Below are 22,696 nucleotides of genomic sequence, written 5' to 3' on the forward strand. Positions count from 1 at the left end.
GTAGGCGGTACAGTCTCATCACATTTCTTCATTAGAACTCTTTCTAATCCTACTGAAAAATGCAGGCAGGCTCTCCTTCAACTCCAGTCCTCAACCTAAATATGTAAGAACCAAACCACTGATAGGAAAATAAAATACAACAGCATGGAGAAGCTGCTGCCAACAGCAAACAAAACCATTTCTAGAAACCATAATTCATGCCCTTTAGCAACCTGAAAGAGTAAGACTGAGTGTAAGCTGAACCTTCTTCCCCCCTTTCCCGCATAATCTTAATTGAGAAACTTTATCACACACTTTGGATTATTGGCTGGGTAGAACCATCCTCCTTTCTTCATGCACTGTTGAGCTGAATGCCACATCATCCCTCCCTCCCTGCAGGGCCCCTGGCCAGGTGCTCAGTGTTAGCTCCACTGACCATTCCAAGAGGATTGCACGGACTGTCCCTGTGGGACCCTCGGACAGCAAGGGGTGCTCCTGCTGTGGTCTGGCACCCCCTCAGCACCCACCCTGTGGTGGGGACGTGGGGACTACACACAGAGACACACAGACACAGTCATACACAGACACCCCCCCCCACACATACCCATACACCCCCCTGACCAAACAATTTATGATACTCTGTATCTAGCTGGAATTCCTATCCAAAACCATACCACTGCACCCACCACAGCAAGGTTCTTCAAAGCTAAAATCCCGAGCAGTGCAGCTCACGCAGGGCAAGTGCTGTGTCTGCTGAGCAGAACAGAATGAACCAGGGCTGCCCTGGACAGTCAGGCTGGGCTGAGAGTTTTGATCTGCCAGCCCAGCTGCTCACACACACCAACAACATACAGTGAAACATCAGTTCTGACCCCATTGTCTTGCATCAGCAAAAGGCCTTACAACACAGTACTGCAGCACACCATCATGGTACTCATTCCCGCTCGCCTCCCCCCACTTCTATTTCAAATTCTTGAAGAACCTAGTTCTACAAAAGGAGAGTGCTGTTTTATCCTTGATGCATGCCACAGCTCTGACTAAAGGAGGTGGAAATCAATCTCACTATTATTGCCCAACATTTAACCTCACCTGACATAAGAGATCAGACAGCTCATTGTAATTCAATCCCTACCAATTCTCCAATGGATTAGAACAGCCCTAGGAAGTTGCATGCACTCTAGTGAAGCCCATTGCCATGAGAAGATTTTGAAACAGTCTAAAATAAAGCTTAACAATACTTTAGGAATAAAATTGTACAGTGTACTGGACAACATATAATCTAACAAACAATAGACAAAGACAGCTCAACTCCAGTTACCTATTTGTTTGCTATCTGTGGTGGTGTACAACTACTGCTTAAGTAATTTTATGTTTCAACAAATAAAAAGGAAAGTTAAGACTAGGATGATGTTGTGATAATTTGGTGACTGAATCTGACTTTCTTATCTTTGAAATTTGCCACCACTAATTTGCCTAAAAAAAAAAAAAAAAAAAGAAAACGCAACACTACTACGAAGATAGTGCCAGAAGTGAGCTCTAGGTTTCCACAGGCAAAGCTCTGACCTAACCAAAACAATCCCTTTAAAAATTGCTCACTCCCACTGCAATGGGCTGCAGGGGACAGTCCTACCTATTCATTAAACCTACCGTGAAAGAAGAAAAGCTCAATTCTCCTTAGAGCTTATAAACTCATTTCAGTGGCTATTTTATTTAGGACACTGGAAAGTGATAGCAAAAAGTATTTTTAAGTTTCAAAATATTTCAATCATCACTGTAATCCAGAGGGGTCTAAAATAAATTTGAATACGAATTATATTTACCAAATTCTGTTTTTAACAGCACTTAGAGGCATCAGAAGCTGCTTTTGTCAGTCTTAACTTCATTACACTGTGTTGACCACACTATCATTTGACCCTATATAACAACAGAGAACTGTCATATGACCAAAAATTTGGCTTAATTCACAGCTTAAACTTTGATAAAAAAATTACAAAATAGACTGTTCTGTTGGTCTCCGTTCAACTTGAGCAGATTTTCTACATTCCAGTGCTAGATGAATCCAAACATGTCCTGCCTATTCCGAGGTAATACATAATTTGGCAAGATCCTGCAAAAATAATTGCCTTAACAAATGTGGTTTAGGAAGGCAATATTGAAATATTAGATACAAGTGAGGAAAGCAAAATTACATGCACAAAGCACTTACCAGCAGTCTAGCCAGGCCAGGAAAACAATTGTGCAGTTTATCAATTTAGTCATCTTTGAGACATTACCATTTCTTGTAAACCCTGCATGTTTTTTTAAAAAGACATGTTAGATATCAAAAGCATTACTATCACTTCTATTTTTCTGAAACTTGCTGTAAAGACATATTTTCCTCTTTCAGTTAGAACTTCAAAAAGATACTTATTTAACCCAACAAGCAGAAGGAACCACACTGAAGACTATCAGTCATTCCTGGATGACCTCTGTAGCCAGTTACATTACTTGCTTATGCTCAGTGCCTGGCAAGACTTCTGTATTTATGTCCATTTTTGTGAGCATTACTAATTTAAATTGCTCTTCGCATTCTAATTCACTACACAAAATATGCATCTACACGAGGCAATCAATTATATAACCTAGCTTCACTAAAAATCTGCATTTTCCAAAGGAATAAATTCTGAATGATTGTTTAACTCAAACTTAAGTCAGTTATACATAAATCATTCTGTAAATATAAAATGTAAACAGTTAAAATACTTCTGTGATGAGCAGCACCATCTTACATGACTATTTAGTAAATGTTCTATATATCTCAATATATCTTTTGTTTAAAAAGTGTATTGAAGCCTGGAGCTTCGGTGATGAAAACTACTGAATATTTATGACTTAAAATGAACCATTGTTAAGATTTCTGCTACACTGATCTCATGGTGAAATGAAAGAGATAAATATTAATTTATACAGCACTACTTCTCCCTCCTTTGGATGGCATATATTGCTCATTAATGCATTAGCTACAGAAATCCTGAGGTTCTCCTACCACTTAATGGTTTTTAGCAATCAGTATTTTTGGTGGAGAAAGAGTAGCTGAAGTTTTGCCCCTATTGCATTCATGTCATTCCCTCTTTGACCCAAAAAGCACTCGAAAAGCACTCGCCCTAATAGACAAAACCAGTAAGAACCACAACTCCCAAGAATCACGTCTTATATGTAAGTATAGCTACAGCATATTCAGTTTCCTTTTTGTCAGTCTAGACATCCTGGATACACTTTGTTTTGTGTGTACAAAAACAGGCTACAAGCTAAAAGTAAACAGTTTATTGGCATTGCAATGTATTATTCATGAAGTATCCTTGGGTTTTATGGTGATCACAAGATTTGGCATGCCACAACTCTGCAGAAAACATCACATTACTTTGCTAGGCTGGGTATTTCTGCAGCTTTGAAGATATGCTTTGCTTTCTTATGTTCATAAACCCATTCACACAATGTTATTTTGCAAAGGATTTTTTTTTCTCTAAAAAAACTTACTAATTGTTGCTTTTGCTGAAGTATTATAGGCAAGTGGCCAAAATAAAAGAGGATTTTTTTCGCTGCCAGCACCACAGTAGTATGCCCAAAACTACAGCTGGCTGCACTGAATTCTCTCCCCCTCCACCTAGACCACAGATGTATGACCAAGCATAAAACTCTGAAGGATATCATGAACAAAACATCTGGAATAAATTCTAATTAAAAAATTGAAAACCTATAAAATCTTAAATAATTCATTATATGGTAATGACCACAACATTAATATGTGCTTTGATAAAACAAATCTTACAAATTCAGTAAAAAAAGATCAGCAGCATAATAGTAAAGCAAATATGCAGATTTTAAAACCACAATAAAAATTATCAGGTTTAATATTTTACAGTTAATTACAGCAAAAAAGTGGCTGCTTTTAACACAACTTACAGTTTGAAATTACAGCACTTTATGATGAATTTCATGATTATTTTTGAAAAAACACTCAAAAATACCACCAAATTTTAAAAGTGCCCTATTAATGACTAAAAGGACCCCCCTCCCACCCCCCAAAAGACCAAGTAGTCATCTACAGCAACCCAGAGGTCCAGCTGAGGTTTCTAGACTGCTGTCTGTATCAGAGGCCAATGTTGGATCTGTTGACATTGAAGACACATCGTTGACAGATGATGATGAAGATGGATGTTGAGAGCCATTGATCATTGCTGCACCTGTGCTATGAGAAACAAAACAGCAAATCAGTTGCAGATACAGTTGCACAGTTCAGCACTTGCATTAGTCTGTCTTTTCCTAATGGCCATTACTTTTCCCTGTTTTGGCAAGTTGAAAGAGATATGTCTCAATCCATTGTCAAAATAAATAAAACCCACAAGTCTTTAATGTGGGGTTTAATGGATGGTATGTCAAGAACCACAGAACTCACATGGCACAGACAGCTGCCAAATCACAGTAAATCCTTATGGCTGAAGGTTAAAAAAAAAATAAAAAAATCACAAAGACAGTAAGCTAAGATACCCTAGAAAATGTTGAGACCCTAAGCTAGAATGTATCTACATATTTTGATAAAGAAAGACGGGGCTTGGGGTTTTTTTCCCCTCCCCTTGGGGCTGGGGAATAGCTGGTGCCCAGCCACATCACATCCATTCAACCTCAGATACCCAGGGATTTCTCCGAGTCTCAACTTCAGTGAATCCCAAGCAGAGTGAGCAAGGGCAGTCCAACTTTTGTCACAAAGCCTTATCAAGAGTCAGTTAATGGGCACATTCTTCCAAGGCCAGTAAAATGAAGTGCAAAATACTTCACAATTTTCCAACCTAGAAATCCTGTTTCATTATTTCCAAGATCTAAGTAGTGGTTACATCTTATCTGAAACTGTACCAGCTACACATTACACATCTAACCAAACTATAGCAATTGAGCACCAGTAGGTAACAGCATGTTTCTTGAGGACTGAAATGAATGAAGCATCAATTACACAGAGACAATAATAGAGGGATTTAGCAAACTAATAAAGAGATGTCAGCCCCCTATATTCCACTCAAATATACAACACCTCAAAGAGAATTCAAGAGGTTTGGTGATTTAAGAGCCATATTTTTTAGTTACTTTTGGATGTCTTGAACAGCTTTCCTCCCTCCTGCCCTACAACTCATGGAGCTTTGTACTGTGCTTTTAATGTAACCAACCTAAAGGGGCTGGTTGGCCGCGTATAACCCCATTCTTGGTTCTCTCCTCCAGGTCCATGACTTCCTTGTATATCAACTCTGAAAATGCACAGAAGGGAAGGCAAAAAATGAATTTGCAACTGGAACACATCTCCTGTTAAGATGTACATTTAAATTTCACAGGTTTATTACTGTTCAGAATTAGTTTTGAACGACAGGTTGTGGCCTACACAGCAACTGGAAAGTGATATAAAAATGTACAGTTCTTTTCTGTTGGAGCTACAGTGGCCTAGCACTCTTGAGAACACACTGACATTGCTCTAAGGTTCTTTCATCCAGGCTGCTTCAGGACCTGAGGTTAAACTGAGTCTTAAGGCTCGCTCAGTTTTTATCATTGGCTTCTTTGGTACAGATAAACTCGATCAGCTGTCTTCAAAGGAAGAGCCAGGAACAAGCCCAGACAGCACTGCCATAACTCCAATGCACATTTGCCACTAAATTTCCTCAGCAACAAAGTGTAAAAGTCCAGATCACCATGAAATGGAACATAATGTTAGCATATAAGAATTATAATTTCAAGGGCTATGGGAATCTCAAAAGTAAACACCATATTGCTTGAAATACCCTCAGTACATCTGCTTCAAAAGGGAAATAACTTTGCGTGGAATGAGGATGGTAGGAGAATTTCCACAATTCTCCTTATCTCTGCCTTTACAATTAAAACTCAATTTTTAACAGAAAGTAACCTAGAAGTGTGATAGTACTAAATTTTACAGATTTGTGCCCATTATTAGCCAACACAATGAAACTGTCAAAAATTATTCATAAAATATTTTCCCTTCTTCTTTTTCCTCTGGGGATATAAAGGTTATACAGGTCTAATATCCCTTCCTAAACTTTTTCAGTACAAATTATTAGATTGTTCAATGCACTAAACTCTTGCTTAAATGCAACTTTTATAGCCTGCACAGCAATCTGGACTTTTTTCTTAGCACTAGAATCTCTACAATAATACCCCATGTTTTAGAAGCAATTTCAAAATGAAGCACAAGCTTTACAGGTTACAAGGATGTTCCCCTTACACTTACCATTTTGTACCTCATATATATGACCAGGAAATATAGATACTAAACCAGTACTGAACACTGAAGATCATGCTCTTGGAGGTATGAGTCTTATGTCATACTACATACTACATTCCAAACCTCAAGGCCAGCTACTTTCTCAGGATCTCACAGCTGATAACCATCAGCATCTCCCACACCAGCTTTAACCTCACTATCTCGCTCATTACTCACACTCCCTATGGCTTCTTCTTACAAGTCCTCTGCTTGATTTTAAAAGAGCAGTTATTGCTACAGTGCTCTTCATTTGAAGACTAGTCCTTCTAATTCAGACTTATTTTGCTCAAACTCCTGCATCTTTTTCAGTTTTAGCTGTTGGTCCAGAAGAGTTACCCTCCCTAAAAATGCTGTCCTACAGTTTGCAAAAGGTGACTGAAATGAACAGGTCTTTAGTTCTCTGCAAAGGTTCAGCACAAAAAATTTCCAAAGGAAAATTTTTGTGTGTCCCAATAATCAAGAAGTTGTGAAGCACTGATCTACTTCCTTGCCATTCCAAGCAGGTAAAGTAAATACTACTAGGTTGCTCAGAAGCACTTCAGTGTAATCACTGGGGCCCAGCCTACTCCCAAAAGCCTTATTTTACCTAAATGCCCTTCTTACCTTTCCATTCTTCTATTGTGTGCTCCCTCTCATCTAACTGCTTATCTGGTATCTTTGGTGGAGGCTGAAAAACAAAACTCATCATAGAGCAATCAAAAGGGATACAAAAACAGTATAAATGGAAAATTAAATTAACCACTCAAAACATTAACCTGTTTTTAAAATACCATATTTACATGCTCATATATTTCACTCAAACTTGGCCTATTTTCTAGATGCTACTGCTTTAATGTTCTTCTGAATAAAAAATTTGCTTACCTTACTGTAATAATCAAAATAGAAACCGAGTATGGTAATAGAATAGAAAAATGGTCTGGTAAAAGAGCTCCAAAGTGCAGTCTCCAGCACAAGCAGCCAATTTTAGCTACTTACTGTTAATTACTACATTTGCCATCTAACTATTACAGATCATCAGAATTCTAATTGCTCCATTTTCAATCAGGCATCTTTTTCTGTTCTTAGTAGCAATCACCAACCACCTTTCTTTTTTAAAAAACTATGCTTTTCTCATTTTTTAAGAAGAAAATTTCAACTAATCCCTTTGTTCATTAGCGTTAAGAATTGAAAACTCAAGATCTTGTATTCTGATTTTGCTGGAACAATAATTTCTAGTTTAAGAGGACAACCAATTATTACAACTAATGAAAATTTTTCTCTTGCCCAGGAATAAATACCTCAGAAGCCCATCAAGGGCAATCAAACCACACCGAAACAAGTGAAGCTCAATAAATTAGAACCCTATATAAAAGATTTTAGATGCATTACTACATGTTCAGATTATACGTAATTGTACAAAAAACAGAGACCAGTACTTTAGTCCAAGCTTATTCTTAATGCTGTTTCTAATAAAAACATCTGTAGATGTCAATAAAAATAATTATGGCTCAGTTAAGCTTCTAGTGAAATGTGCAACAATATTCTTTCAAGCAGCTGTATCAAGCATCACAACAAGATGGCTTTAGTACAGTACCTTCCTAAGCAGAGACCTAAAATAAGGACTTACAGCTTCTGCTTCTGATGGATCATACCAAACATTGATGTATGGGTGCTGCAGGGCTTCATCCACAGAGATTCTTTTAGAAGCATCTATAACCAGCATTTTTGATAACAAATCCCTTGCTTGACTTGCTGCAAAAATAAGATTTTCTGCTCAGACTAGTGCCATATATAGAGCACATAACACAGTATTTCAATCTCATAAAGAAGAGATCCAGACTAAACAAATTCCAGTTAAATACTGACACAACCCTCACATAATTTGAAGTTTAGGAGAATGGCCCATTTGATGGGAAAAAAAATTGAAGAAAATTACACAGGTGGGAAAGGGGTTGGATATGTTTCACTATACATTTTCAGCACACAGTGTCCCTTGGTGTGACATCCTTACATGAAACAGCTCAGCTGGCAGTGCAGCCTTGTCTGGAATAGCAGCAGGCAGGTACCTATTACCCCCCTCTGTCATGTACTGTTAGTCACAGAAAATACAGTGAGTAGGTGACTTAAAACCAGTAAGCTTCTGAAATAACTACCAGGATATCTACATATTATGAATATAAACTCCTTATATGCATCCCTAGAGAACAAAGATCTACTCTGCCTACACAACTTCTATTCCAACCTCCCCCAACTTTTCTCTAAATCATGTTGGCATCTGTCACTGAGAAGAATATAGGTATTTACTTCTCTTTATAAAGACAGCTCCAAGAATAGGAGCTGTTTCATGAAAATATATAAGTGGAGGCAAGCACATGCCAGCACATTCATCCATTCTCATGATATAAAACTTATATACTTAAATCTTTAACGGGGTGATTTTATAGTGAACAAAACCAAGACATTTCTGTTCAGTATATCACAGTTTTAAAACTTTTAAAATATACAACACACAGAAGATAGACCTTACCTTTAAGTTTATTGTGTTCAGAGTCAGCTGGGAAAAGGACATCTGGAAAGAGTTTTTCAAAACTATATCCAGCATATTTAGGTCTGTTCTCCACATAAGTTCGGACTGTAGGCTGCAATTTCTTCATAAATTCGGGGCATGGTGTTCCTAGCTGCTCTATAACTTTATTCCATTGATCAATATCTAAGGTTATGCAGCTAAGAAAAACACTATGTCTGATTTTCAGCTAGAAAGTTATATTAAAACCACATGAAATAACCAACAGAGAAAATACAGAAAATTATAATAAAATATCAAGTTTATCATCACGAATTAGGACTATCCTCTTAGAGAAAACAGTGAAACAGAGCAAGACTATGATAGTGTAGTCAAGGCAATGTGAATTTTGCTCAAATAATAAGTAACTAGAAAAGGATATACTTCTGAGAAACAGAATATTAGAAGGCTCACACAATGTATTAAGCGAATTTAAATTAAGGCCTCGTTTGGGTTCTGGAGAAGAACTCTCACTTCCTGGTCTGAACACACATTCACAGTAGTGGAGCTACTACACATCACCAAGGCACTCATGACAATTACCCCATGTAGGTGCTTTGTCCTTTGTTCTCATCTCGATACCTCACCCCAATCCGGGGCAACCTCTTACCAAGGATGTGCAACACTGAGCACCAGTGGGCACACAAAGGATGAAGTCTGGGCCCACACAGGTCAATGACAATATTGTCAATGCCTTGAATGAAGAAGTTAAAGAGTTTCAAGGGTGCGTAAGGAACATCTTAACCGAAAAGTCTGCACACCGTAAAGGGAGATTGACCAGCTCACGGCAGAAGAATTTAATACATGTTACTGAACAAAAAGAGTAACATTTGTCTTGGGAATTCCTAGTTGCAGATGGTTAGATACCGGAAGAGAGCTCATATAAAATTTTATATACCCTTATCTCATTCATATATTCTCCTCAATTTTATTTTCTGCTGCCATCAAAGACTGGATACCAGGCCACCTAAATCTTCCATGGGCTGTAGCAGGGCTTCTCTTCTGTTCTTAAAACTTAATAACAGATCTTTATATAAGGATTTTCAAGCTCTACAGAGTTTTAGTACAGGTCTTGACAAAAAAAGTATTTACACTGTATGGCATTGAGTGTAAATTGAAAAGCCATGCTAGCAAACCAGATGCATAAAGCAAAGCATGGTGCAGCTCATGCAATGACAGAGCTGTGTGAAAGTAAAGATGCCCTTGATCTCCTCACTGTGTCTCAAAATCTTGACCCCGTCTTCACCCCTAAATGGTACTTAACAATTTTTAAACAGTAACCTGCAGCAAAAGCAGGAAATATTTCTGATGGCATCTAAAAAACTTGGTCTGTAAGTACTAGTAAAACAAATAAGATGTCAAACACCAATTATTTCCATTAATTTTAGGGATGATCCAGAGGTTTCAGTTCTGTTTGTTTGGAGTGGACTCTTTGTCTGAAATAGTGTTCACAGGACAACCCATATAGACACCACCAAGCCATTCATGGAATAGAAAGACAGAAATGCCAGGTATTGCTGAAAGCTATTTGCAGGATCGTTTCTGCATATATAAATAAAATATAAAAAATATAAAATTCCAGAGTGTAACTAATGAAGATGATCAGGAATTTTTTGTGAACATTTTCTTTAAAATGCAAAGAATAACTGCTAACACACTCAGGTACTAAACAAGATTAGTAAGTTATTACATAAAAATAACCTCCAAAGTAAAAACCAATGCATGTGAACCAGGAAAACACCACCTAAAAAAATAAACAAATAAATTTGTCTTAAATGTGATAACATTCAAAAGCAATGATAGGCATTATATTAAACTGGAAAAAGAACAGAGAGGGAAAAAAAAAGAAAAAGGAAAAAGAAAATTAAGTCTGTTTGCCAAAGTGGTATATAATGAACTTGCACTTCGAAAAGGCAGTTGAAAACCAGTATTTTAAAAATTAGAACTACCTTAATCTGGAACTATATAGCTGCAGTATCTTTTGACCTTTTATAACTACATCCTAGGCCAAAGGTAAGGATACGATCTGTACCAGGAAATAAAACACCACCTTTGATCATTTCTCCCATGATGCACCCAACTGACCAAATGTCAACTGAAAACAAAATGCAATGATATTAACATAAAAGATAGTTATTAAAATAAAAGAAATAAAAATATCCAGACACACACATACACATGAAGTGACTATAAAAAGCATGTGTAATGTAATGAGTGAAGGTGAATGTATGCTAACTACAGGACCAGCAGAGACTATGTCCTACTGCTAGGTGCAGCCTGAATATAAATGAAGTTCTTTTTTTTTAATAAGTGTATCACAAGAAAAATCCATGTTCATTTAATAAAAAAAAATAAAATTGTACAATATGCATCTTCATGACACAACATCAATAAAAAGGTTAATCACTTCCTAACTAATTCAACCTGCTGCAGCAGCACAAGGATACAGTCCCTTCCTGGAAAGAGGATTTTGTGGCAAACCATTTCGCCCATAATGCACCCCACAGACCATAAATCCACTATGTTTGTAGCACAAAAAGAAGGAAAAGCAAAGCAAACGGTCATTTAAAATTAAAAGAAGCATAACATGACTGCATCCTATAAACTGCAGAGACAGCACAGGAAGAAGAGCAAATCTTTGTATTAATCAATGAAAACACTTTAAAATACACCATGTGTAAGGATTAGCTTTTAACTGTCTCAAATACAAGGCAGAAAAACATCCTTTTGTTTAATATAGTGCTAGGGTAAGAGCTTGAGCAGAGAGAGAGAGACACACATCAAGCAGAGTAAGGCCCTTCTCCAAGGTCTGAAGCTTGCAAAGCTACCTCTGTCAAGAGACCAGATTCAAGCACCAAAGACAGCTTGATTTCTTGAAAGTAATTCCACTGTAGTTGTATGAATAATTCTAAAAGCAGCAAAGTAAATTGACCTATAAAAATATTGCCTATTGAAACAGTTCATGCTTTTTAGGAGAATTAATTAGGTTTTACATAGAATTAAAATTTGACATCAAGTATTTCCTAAAAGTCAGATTACCATGCATCTCTCTCTCACTTTAAATAAAAAGCAAACAGAATCAGTAAAAGATCACTTAGAATTTTAGAGGATCAGTTAATGACAATGTTAGTATGCTCCTAGAAGATTTTCAGTTGAAATCATTTGTTTAAAGATATTTCTCCAGTTATGCTGAAATAACATCTTATACAAAAGAAAAACTCAAAAGCAAATTTTTTGAAATGAAATATGCATTTTCTACATTACCTTAAAATAAATTACTCAAAAGACATACTTAGAGATGCACAAGTTTACTTTGTACAGGTATGCCAATTTCTTTTGCAGTTGCTTTCAGAGGTACTGTTAACTCTGTATGCACAAGTTTTCTTGAAGTCATAATAATTATACTGTTATGAATACTTTTATATAAAACATAACACTGCAATTTCAATTAAGCAGGTAAGAAGGGGATTTGAATGAGAATAATTGTATACTAAGAATCACATGTAAATGTTCTGAAGGAGCTCAACAATGTCAAGCAAACAATGTTGCTTCTTACTGAAAACATTCCTTCTCCCTCATTTACAAGTTCCTCTAAAATAGTATCTCAATCATATGACAGGAGATCTTAGTTGTGCATATTAATAGGTCAAAATTAAGGGCCTCGTTCATTTAAAAATGTTTGTCAACATTTTACGATTAGTGCTGTTTTTCCTTTAAAAACCCTTTTCAAATATTTAAGTACATATTATTTGGCTCAGAGACCCAAAGATTTGAAGCCAAATTTTGCATTTGACTTTTTAAATAAAATTCTGAATGTTGACTTTTTGACCCGCAAATCAACCTTCTGCCAGCCCAACCCAAAATATACCCAAATCTGTTGTAATCAGTTTTTGTTCAACACAATAAAGTTCCCATCCTTCTGGTCACCCTACAAAACCAAATTTGAGATGTTTTGGGGTGTTTTGATTTGCTGCTTTCATTAAATCAAGAAGTCTCTAACTTTTTTTATGAAGCTGAACTAATTTGTACAATGAGGACTGCTCCTGTGAATACTTCTATAGAAGACCAAGTAAAATGAGTAAAATCTTATTACAGATTTGAAAATATTTTTAAAAATCTAATGCTGCCATAAGGAGTCCGTTGTACTCTTAATAACCCTGTTTGAAGTGAACTGTTTTCTATAATTCTAGGAGAAAAAAAATGTGAAAATTAAGTTCAAACCCAATGTACATAATAGGAAACTTAAAAGTAGTTGTTTCAGAGAGTTTAGGGCTTTCCTTGCTTTTCAGTGCTTCCTTTCTGATAATCATGCACATAACTGTGCATAAATCTAAATATGTTAAGGTACATGTGCATGAACAGTTTTGGTGTCCTTCACTCCTTGAGTTTCATTTCTTGATTTTGCAAGGATTGGTTTCTCAATATGATATACCCAAATCTCCTTCAGTAATAAACCCTGAGCAGAAGTGAATTCTATATAATCAGTTTGGCATCTTTGTGAGTTTTAAAACAAATATTTTGGACGTGCGTAACAAAAGAACACTACTCTGCAGTCTGTTTCTCAGTCATCAAAATATAAATTGCAATCCTCCCACATCAGTTCAGTAGGGTGCTGAAACTGCCAGATGACCCTGCAACCATTAGTTAACCATCAATTTTCAATATTTAACTCTATATTAAATAAGTTAACAGTTAATTTAACTATTGGTTTAAGGGGCTATAACAGGCATCCATACTAACAGGTTGAGGCCTCTGGACAGCCCATGGTTTTTATTCTAAGAGCATCCTTGATACCTGTTTCCTAGTCATGGGAGCTCCACAAACTCCTCAGGTGGCGACTGAGAAAAGTAACAGCCTATGCAAATAGTGTAAATGGCCTTTTAATGAGAACAGTACATGTGGGAATGCAGACTGTCTTCAGACTCAGCCCATAGATTTACTTGTACGTTCTCCAGAAGTGCCTGTCTAATTCAATGACCACGTATTTGGCTCTGGGAAGACATGACAGTTCTTCAAATGAAAGTAAACTATTATTTATGTTCTGCTGCACAAACAAGTTGTGTGTCCTTAGGAACAGGATTGTGACTACCATAACAGGATACTCTGGAACACAATCTATTTAACGCTAACAATAACCTAAGCAACCTTTCAGTGGAAAGAATGTTTCACACTTCTGCAACTCCCAATTACTTACTATTTAAGAGAAAAATCTAAACTGGGCCAGCTAAGTTAGAAAACTTGTGATTTTCATTGTATCAACTCCTCCTGTAAGGCAGTTGCATGACTCAATACTACAGTTTTGGGTACTTTTATCTAGTTTCCCGTAAATGGTCAATGTAAAGTCTTGGGGGGAAAAAAAAAAGACAAATTTGCAAACCTAAAACTTTAGGAGTAAAAAAAATAACTTTCTGTACTCAACTTGTGACTTCTAAATCACAGGAAAAACAGCCAGCCATGGAGGCCACTTGAAGGAATGTACCTCCTCTCATTCATGTTAATGATCCAGACAGAAATAAAACCACAGCCTTGCAAAAATGCTCTACTCTCTCTCCTTTGAGCTGCCTTCTTTCATTGTTAACACCATTCACACACAACCTGAAGTCATTGGTAGTGACTATGTAGTTGCAGTTGCCAGGCAGGTTTGCAGACTATATTAGGAATCCTGAAAGGCAGAGCAAGCCCCAGTTGTGTCAGTAATGTGAGGAGCCACACCTCACATCCCCAGGAGACAGCTCACCAAGCCTAAAGCAGCAGGGCATCTCAGCGCCTTGCTGGCGGATCAACAGAGGGTTTAAAATACCTCCAGTGACCTCTGGGCACTGTGCCTGCCTGAGCTGGAAACAAGGGAGCTGACTGGCCACAGTGACAGCAGATCAATGAAATGGCAGCAGAATCAGGGTTGCTACAACAGGAATGCAGGAATGACACGTCAGTTTGTTTTCCTAACGGGCACTGGCTGTTTCATTGAGAAGGTGCAGTGTAGTTGATTGTGTGTTTCCCTCAAACGACACAGCCCTTCCTTATTTTCTTGCAGAAGACAGAGACAGACTGGCCACAGAGCAAGTATAAAGAGAAGGGAAATGTATGCAAGCAGAGTGACAAAGTAAAATTTCCTTGGAATTTGTCATGGACCTCAAGGAATCTATGATGCTTCATGACAATACTCTCTGTATTCTTGTCTCAAGTATATTACTGATTTCAGCAACATTAAGAACTGAGTGCAACAGGTTTAAAGAACGCGGGTTTTAATTAAAAGAAATGCCACAGTTGGTAGTCTCAGCTTGTTTGTTCCTCAGTAGCCTTTATGCTCCCTACATCCTAAAAGGCTATATGGAATATAGTTACTTAACATTCAATTTAGTACACACATCTACTGATGAATTACAATTTACATCTTCACCGGGAATAAAGTCAGGTGAAGGTCTGTCAAGGTACATAACACATATCAAGAAAATATATTTCCAGTTCTTATGGATGTCATTTGCTATTTAAATTTTTAAATAAACAAGGCCCTCAATTTCTTCTCCTATTAAATGCAAACATTTTCTAATGGGTTGAGCTGAATAAAGAATTGGTGTATCCAAAATCTGTATTTTGATCAAAAGACTAATTTATAAAATTTCTACAGCTTGAAAAAAACATTAACATGTAAAATGTGGTGTGCCAAACAAAAAAAAAAAATAAAGCTATGCCAAAGAAAGACTATATTTGCTGACCGTTTTCTTTGTATCCCATCCCTAGGATGACCTCTGGTGCTCTGTAGTAACGAGTCACTACATAAGGCGTCATCATAAAACTAGTTCCTGCAGTTCTGGCCAGTCCAAAGTCAAGAATCTTCAAAGTGCAGTCTGACTTTACTACTATATTACTGGGCTTTAAATCCTTTAAAAAGAAACATCATATATGACTGCTAAGACAAGCACAAAGTACTCTGTGGTTCACATTCTAAAAATATAATTACTGCTAACATTATACCCCACACATACAACTAGGTTATTGCTATAACTGCAGTTTTTTTCCCCTTGCATTAATTCATGTGCATTCAGCAGACTATAGAATTAATTCCTTTATTGTTCTTGTAGATTTATATAGCAATTAGAGAAGGAAAATACAACCAGCATTACAAGATATGTTAGCAATGTCTGAAATAAATTGAGGTTAGTAAGAAGTGTTAGCTCTGAGGAAAGGCCTAGAAACTGCTCACTGGAACAGTGATTATTACTATGATCCAGAACACAAGTAACACAACAATTGCTGAAATCATTTGATACAATAATCATCTTGATACAAAAATTATTAGAATTATAATATGAATGTAAAAAGTAAAAGGTTTATTTGCTAGTTGAGGTTACATTACCTCTTTCAAATGAATGGTTCTCTGAACAGGAAGGAAATCCCCATGCCCACATAGTTTTACTTTCCCATTTAGGATTTAGTTTTATACTAATTTTGGCAACCAAACCATTGAAAAACTGCCAAGAATTAACACAATCATTATATTGCAGTAAAAAATATAGAGTGGAGCACTGATATAGCTTCAGATCATCTTAGTTAGAAATATGGTAACTATTCTTTTCATTTGAATCCTATTGACAAGTGGCTTTACAATATCTATTTATACAGACATTACACTGGCATACTCCATCATCATCTCAGGAGGATCTTACACACACCTGAATGTCACAGAGCAAACATTACAAACAGAGTAACTTCTGAATAACTTTGCAATCATAAAATGATTCACAGTGCACAGGCCAACACAGCTAAGACTTAGATCCTTCCTGCCTACACTCTATTGAGATTAATGAGAGAAAAACCTGAGACACGGCAGAGGACTCCAGCATTCGAGCTGCAGGCATTTGATAAGTAGCAATATCTGTCACTGTTTCACAGAGACTTAAAATTGGCTATCTGCAAGATTTATGTAGTTTCAGCAATCTCCTCATAAAGCTAAGAAAATTGCATTAAAGAGAGAGGAAATCACAAAAAAGTGTTTCAGAACAACAGAATTTTAGTGAGCAATTAAAAGTCTCGCATACATACATAGTCATACATGCACTTCCAAAACACTTGCACAAGGACTCTGCAGACAACCTTGGCTTAAAACATTCTCAAACACCACAAATTAATTCAAGTTCTACAAGGCATTCCAGTCATTTTAATATGTATGTTTCATATTCTGCTACAGTCTTGTTTATTATCAGCTTTATTTCTGCACAATTCTATTATTTTCAGGATGTTCATTGCAAAATCCCAGGTGCATGCTTATGGTATTAACTATACACATCCTCCTCAAAGATGCAGGATTAACACTTAAAATGTTAAAAGATCTTCCCTTTGCAAGAGAAAAATCACTACGAGGACAAAATGCAAAATGCTGCCCCTCCTTAATTTCTGAACACCATGTAGCTGTCATGAAGCCTAGGATCAAAATGATGAAGGCCAGACTTGAGTTAACACTGCATTCAAATTCATGCAGAATCCATATCTCTTATGTTTTAAATAAACACAAACTCAAAACTTCCTTTAAGAGTGATCAAGTTAATTAGGCCGTATAAATATATCCAGAACCTATAGCAGATGAGTCATTGAACCTTAAAAATGTAAAATGTCAGTGCTTAGAAAACAGATTTTTCATGGCTGTATCCCCATTAACCAGACAGGGAGACAGGGACATCTCTGAAGGGTAATTCATGGTTTCTTTGGGCTTTTCCCTTATTAACAAAAGATTTGTGAAGGGCTTCCATAATTAGGCCCCTTTCTTAAGTACTCAAAATCAGGCAGGATTCCATGTTTCAGAGCTCCCATGCAAGACTAATGAGACACTCTGTGTCCCTCAGCAAGTCAGCGAGGCACAACTCTGAAACGTTGATCATTCATCCCCCTGAGATTATGAAACAGAAGTGAACGTGTACTTCAACACTGGCTGGAAACTGCATCTCTGCAAAATGTTTGGCACAAAGTAATGTTCATTTGCCAACGTCTGTTAAAGTCAGTGTAAAGTTACAGTCGAATCTTTACAGAGATTAAAGTTTTACCCATTGATGTGGCACCTAAATATACCCCCTACAACTTTTCCAGGGGAAACTGACTGAAACTCGCTTTGTGTTTGATCTCTGCTTCATTCCGTGCCTCTAGTTCACTAGGAAAAAAACACCTATTTCTATGGTAAGTACTATCCAGTGCTATAAGACACATACACAGATTGCTGTGATTTCAGTCATGCAGCAAGGTTTGAAAAAGTTACTGAGATGCTGAGAGTCCCACAGCTGTGTCAGAAGCTTAAGTACCCAGTCAAAAAACGTGAAACTACCAACACCACAAAAGCTTAAAGCTTTAGAGAACGCTAAAGTAGTACACTAGATTTGTAGCCAGAATGCTCCACAGGCAGCCACAGTAGTGCAGGCTATGTTTAAGGAGTTTCAACCAAGTAATTAGCTTTGAACTTTAAGGACAGTGGTGCTGAGAGCCTAAAAGAGGGATATAGAGTTACTGCTGCAGCCACATGGTCCACGGAACATATGTCTTTTCAAGCATGCCCTCCTTGACTTCCGAGGTTTTGTTTAACTTGTTCCACAGAGAAACAGAATTTTGATACTTTACACCTTGAAGTGTAAAGGCACAAGGCACACAGTGGGTAATGTTCTGCCTGAACATACTTAATCTTTTAACGAAGTCTGAGAAGAAGCTGTCAGCTGAAAATCTACCAGGAAGACATGCAAGTGAAATGTATCTGCACATGTCCTTCAAAAGCATTCATGCATACATATGGTACTATTTACATAGCAACTGTACCTGTAGTCTCTTTGGCATCAATTATCCCGGAGCGATATGAAGCATTTCAAAGACTTAACCTGTGTTTACAGAGGCAGGAATTCTATCCTCAAAGCAATCTTTACTCCTGCCCAACAACTACTTGAGTAGTGACTCCTTTTCTATAAATGTACAAAGGTCTGTGACTTCTATGGGATCAATGTTCACTTTGCAGAAGTAAAAACCATCCTGAAAGCAAGCACTGTTTCAGAAGGTCCCTCATGTCTGCACTAAGATCCACAGAGAGATATTCATACATTACCTACTCTGGGACGTCCATACAATACGCCATTTTTCCAGATCTAGAAAAGACCTAGGAAAACCCACAACAATTAACTTGCATACCTAAGTATTGAGGAGACCAGGAAATGTAAAGCTGCGTACAAAACAGTTATTTCAAACCCACAGGACACAAAGGGCTGCATAATCTCAGTCATATGCAACATAATACCCCAACACTGGTAAGTGAAGCAACCTTGTTTTCCCTAGCATTCCCATAATAATGCAAGAAGCCCACTGATTCGTCTCAATGCCCACATGCAGACCAAGCAGCACCAGCTACAATGTCTGGTTGCAGGTGCTGCTTTTCCCTACTCTTCCTCACCCATCTCTTTCAACACAGCAGTTCAGGGAAATCGCATGCAAGAAGCTTCACCTCTGCTCCCTGAGCTCCTCACTGGAATGAGGCAGCTGATGAGTACTAGAACTAGCTGAGCAAAAGGAAGCAGTGTTTGGCCACTCAAACTGTATTTTCTATTCAAATTATTGTCCCTGTTCCCTTGGGGGAAAAGCAGCAAACTGAACAGGAGCGTCAGACTGCCAGATCCAGCCTGCAGGCCATTCAACCTCTCACTCACTGTGTGGTGAACCACTGACCTGGACAAGCATCCTACCAGCAATTCCTGTGGTGTTGCCTGTGGCAATCACAAAATTGCTGTGTATATCATCCATGAGGAAGACGATATGGTAGTGACTGGAACTAACCCACACGACTAAGTTTAATGAAATCTTCCCTTCAGAATGGAAAACTTCTCAAACCCTCTAAAAAAGTAACAATAAAAATGTAGTACTGTAGAAATACAAGCTTACCATTTCCCAAACTAACAATTTCGAACTATTTAAAAAAGTTGTAACTAGACAATCTCAAGCAATTTTTACACTACATACAATTATATATAAGATGTTTAACTTGAGCAGGCAACCTTAAATTCAAAATTTCTTGACTGGATTGTAACATAGATGCCATTTAAAAAGCAGCAGTCAGTTTTGCCTGTGGGCAGTCTGAGTGAATGCTTTGTGACAGACAGGTGTAATGCAAGCTCCACTTACAGGTCTTTATCATCTGTTTGTATCATGATTTCAGGTACTTATTCATTACTCTGCTAGTTCAAGACGGGAAATAAAATTGGCAGTTCCTTCTAAAGATGAGATTTCAGGTTTGGTTACCAAAACAATAAAGGCAGAGATGCTTTCAGATATTCTTTCCTGCCATGACTACTAAAATAGAACATTATACAGAGGAGGTAATGTAACTCACTGCAAAAATCTTTTATTTGCTCTGTGCAGATTATCATCAAACCATTCAAACACTCAAAAGGTTCATTCCAGAATCACCCGGCAAAATGCTAAGTGTGATGATTTCCTTTCAGCTTTCTCTCTCTGCCTATGGGACAGGCTATGAATCACCTTTTGTGATCCTATTTCTGATTTTTTTTATCTTTTAAATACTCAAAGCAAAACCAGGTGCAATGCAAATTATACACAGTTTAGTTCACTTACCCTATGAATAATTCCAGCTGAATGAAGATGTTTGATACCACACAGCATTTGATAAAGAAGATAGGACATTCGTTCATGGTCTAGCTCCATCTGAATCACTTGGCAGAGATTTGCATCCATGAGCTCCATCACAATGTAGCTTATGAAGAAAAAAAATAATCAGATAATACGGCTATTTTATTGTATTTTTTCTCTTGCTCATCCTTTGGCATGAATATTTTGAAAATAAATTCTCAGATTTAGTTCAAATCAGACTTACACATCTTGAAATTCTTCCAGGGATTTTTGTGGTGTGAACACATTCAGTAGGCCGATTATCTGTCAGAAGGGGGAGAGGAAGTGTAATTGCACCACAGAAATAGCAAAGTTGCAGAGTCAACTTTTTAAAACTGGTAACTATTACTCTGATATGAACCTCCTGGTATGCACTGAAGCTCAAGATGCTCAGGGGCTCAACCAGGCCTAACATGTTGTAGCAGATACTAATGATTTTAGAAGGAGTATATAATCTAAAGACACACTGTGTGTGTTAACAGGATGACATTCAAAGCTTAAAACCTAAGAAGGTTAATCAGTCTTCCCTTCCTCCTACTTTCAGTTTGAAGAGACCTGGTAAGATTTCTATTGCATATGAGGAATAATAAAATTAAAACCTGACAAAGGCTCCCTAAGAGATACCACTTTGCCACTGACAAACTTAACCCAAATGGACAAACAGATTCTTAGAGCTGATTTAGGACACTTCCCAGTACTAAGAATGGATGGGATGTGCAGAAACAAGCCAAGATACTACTCATCAAGAGTCAGGAAGGCTTATAATAGTTTATCATCATACAAATTATGCTACTAGGTGAAACTTCCTTCAGAGAATCCATATAAGCCAACCCCATCTGAGAAAAGTTATAAGATTTTCCCAAGAAGCTAGAAGACAGAGTAAGTTTTCTATGACTCCCTACCTCCCTAGCAGCCATCTTCCTGATGGGGGATTAAGAGGGAAAGTGAGGAAGACTGAACACAGCTGTCTCTGAAGGAAGAAAATGGCCAATACCAGCCTTTTGTAGTTCAACTCCGATAAATTTATCACTTATTCTCTTCCCATTTCTGTGATCTGGTCTACTGCACAGCTTCATAAGCATAACACAGTTACTGTTGTCACAACACAAGATTCCAAACTCATTCATGCATCAGGGAAAAAAAAAAAGAAAAAGCTATTACAGCCTTTTTCCTCCTATGTGTCTAGCAGCAGCAACAGAGACAAGGATGCACTTACCAATCATCCTCCTCTTATTTGACAGTTGCATGTAAAACACAGCAATGTAACACTGACTCTCTTCCAGATTTTGAAGTGGGGGCAGGTATTAAAAGCAGTAAATAATAGCTCTTCTGATATATCCTTCTGTACTTATCATGGAGATACAACCATGCAATGAAAATCTCCCCTGAAGTCACTTCCTTTTACAAAGAATAACCTTCTAGTTAAATCTTTAACATCTGGAGCAGGACAAGGACACTGCACTCACATTTTTGTGATTAACGCACTTCATAAGAACAAGCTCTCTGTAGGCTCTCTTAGCATGGGTTTGGTTCTGAAACGGTCGGCTTAACTTCTTGATTGCAACATTCCTTTCAAGGATGGCATCATAAGCTGCACTGTAATTAAAAATAACATTATTACATCTCTAGTGCCAAGGTCCTTTAAGCTGTGGCAGTTGCAACCTTTTTCAGATACTTTGTATCACGTCTGCAGAAACCCCAAATTTCCAGTGTTACTCAGCTTTAGGGAGTGCAATAAAGCAAAGTGCTCTCGTATGCTGAGTGCTTCAAAACTTAAAAACATTTCCCAGCTTCAGAGTATTAACACATGACAACCTCTACAAAATACTGCAGGATTTGTGCTTCCACTTGCCACTCACTGGCACCCAGGAACAGACTGCCTAAACAAGATCCAAAATACTTCAAACATGAAAAGCACATCCATTTTACACAAAATCTTCACACTGAAAAGAAGGGAAGAGAGTGGAAAAGTAGGTTATATAAAGGTCCCATGCTTTCACTTATGTAGTTGCTTAATATCCCGATGACAATGAGAGCATCAATGTCAAAACAAAAAAGTCTTAAGAAAGCTTTAACATCTAGATGTCATTGGCTTTAACTTGGTAAAAAGAAAGAATAACATTTTGATTGCAGACTAATGTCAAGATTGTCATATGATTCAGTGACACAAGCTGTTTAACCGATGAAGGCTGTTACTGGGGACAACTCCCTTACATATCACATTTCCATGA

The 22,696-nt window shown here is 37.4% G+C and overlaps 1 protein-coding gene across 6 annotated transcripts in view; it reads right to left on the reverse strand.

Annotated features, from left to right (window-relative positions):
* MAPK8 (mitogen-activated protein kinase 8) overlaps window positions 1-22,696 on the reverse strand; it is a 137,352-nt gene continuing 114,656 nt past the window's right edge. For 3 of the 6 annotated variants that reach the window (XM_032695368.1, XM_032695365.1, XM_032695366.1), the window contains exons 3-12: window positions 21,932-22,061; window positions 20,671-20,729; window positions 20,412-20,550; window positions 15,536-15,701; window positions 10,843-10,914; window positions 8,784-8,966; window positions 7,884-8,008; window positions 6,881-6,944; window positions 5,178-5,255; window positions 1-4,202 (exon numbers count right to left, since the gene is read on the reverse strand). In XM_032695368.1, coding sequence (XP_032551259.1) covers window positions 4,057-4,202; window positions 5,178-5,255; window positions 6,881-6,944; window positions 7,884-8,008; window positions 8,784-8,966; window positions 10,843-10,914; window positions 15,536-15,701; window positions 20,412-20,550; window positions 20,671-20,729; window positions 21,932-22,061 — 1,162 coding nt within the window. In that variant the 3' untranslated portion in view covers window positions 1-4,056. Of the gene's footprint in view, window positions 4,208-5,177; window positions 5,256-6,880; window positions 6,945-7,883; window positions 8,009-8,783; window positions 8,967-10,842; window positions 10,915-11,266; window positions 11,339-15,535; window positions 15,702-20,411; window positions 20,551-20,670; window positions 20,730-21,931; window positions 22,062-22,696 lie in introns of all 6 variants that reach the window. The other 3 variants (XM_032695371.1, XM_032695370.1, XM_032695369.1) reach the window with 3 other exon arrangements.

The sequence above is a fragment of the Chiroxiphia lanceolata genome, chromosome 8 (genome assembly GCF_009829145.1).
Source record: "Chiroxiphia lanceolata isolate bChiLan1 chromosome 8, bChiLan1.pri, whole genome shotgun sequence".
NCBI classification, from domain to species: domain Eukaryota; kingdom Metazoa; phylum Chordata; class Aves; order Passeriformes; family Pipridae; genus Chiroxiphia; species Chiroxiphia lanceolata.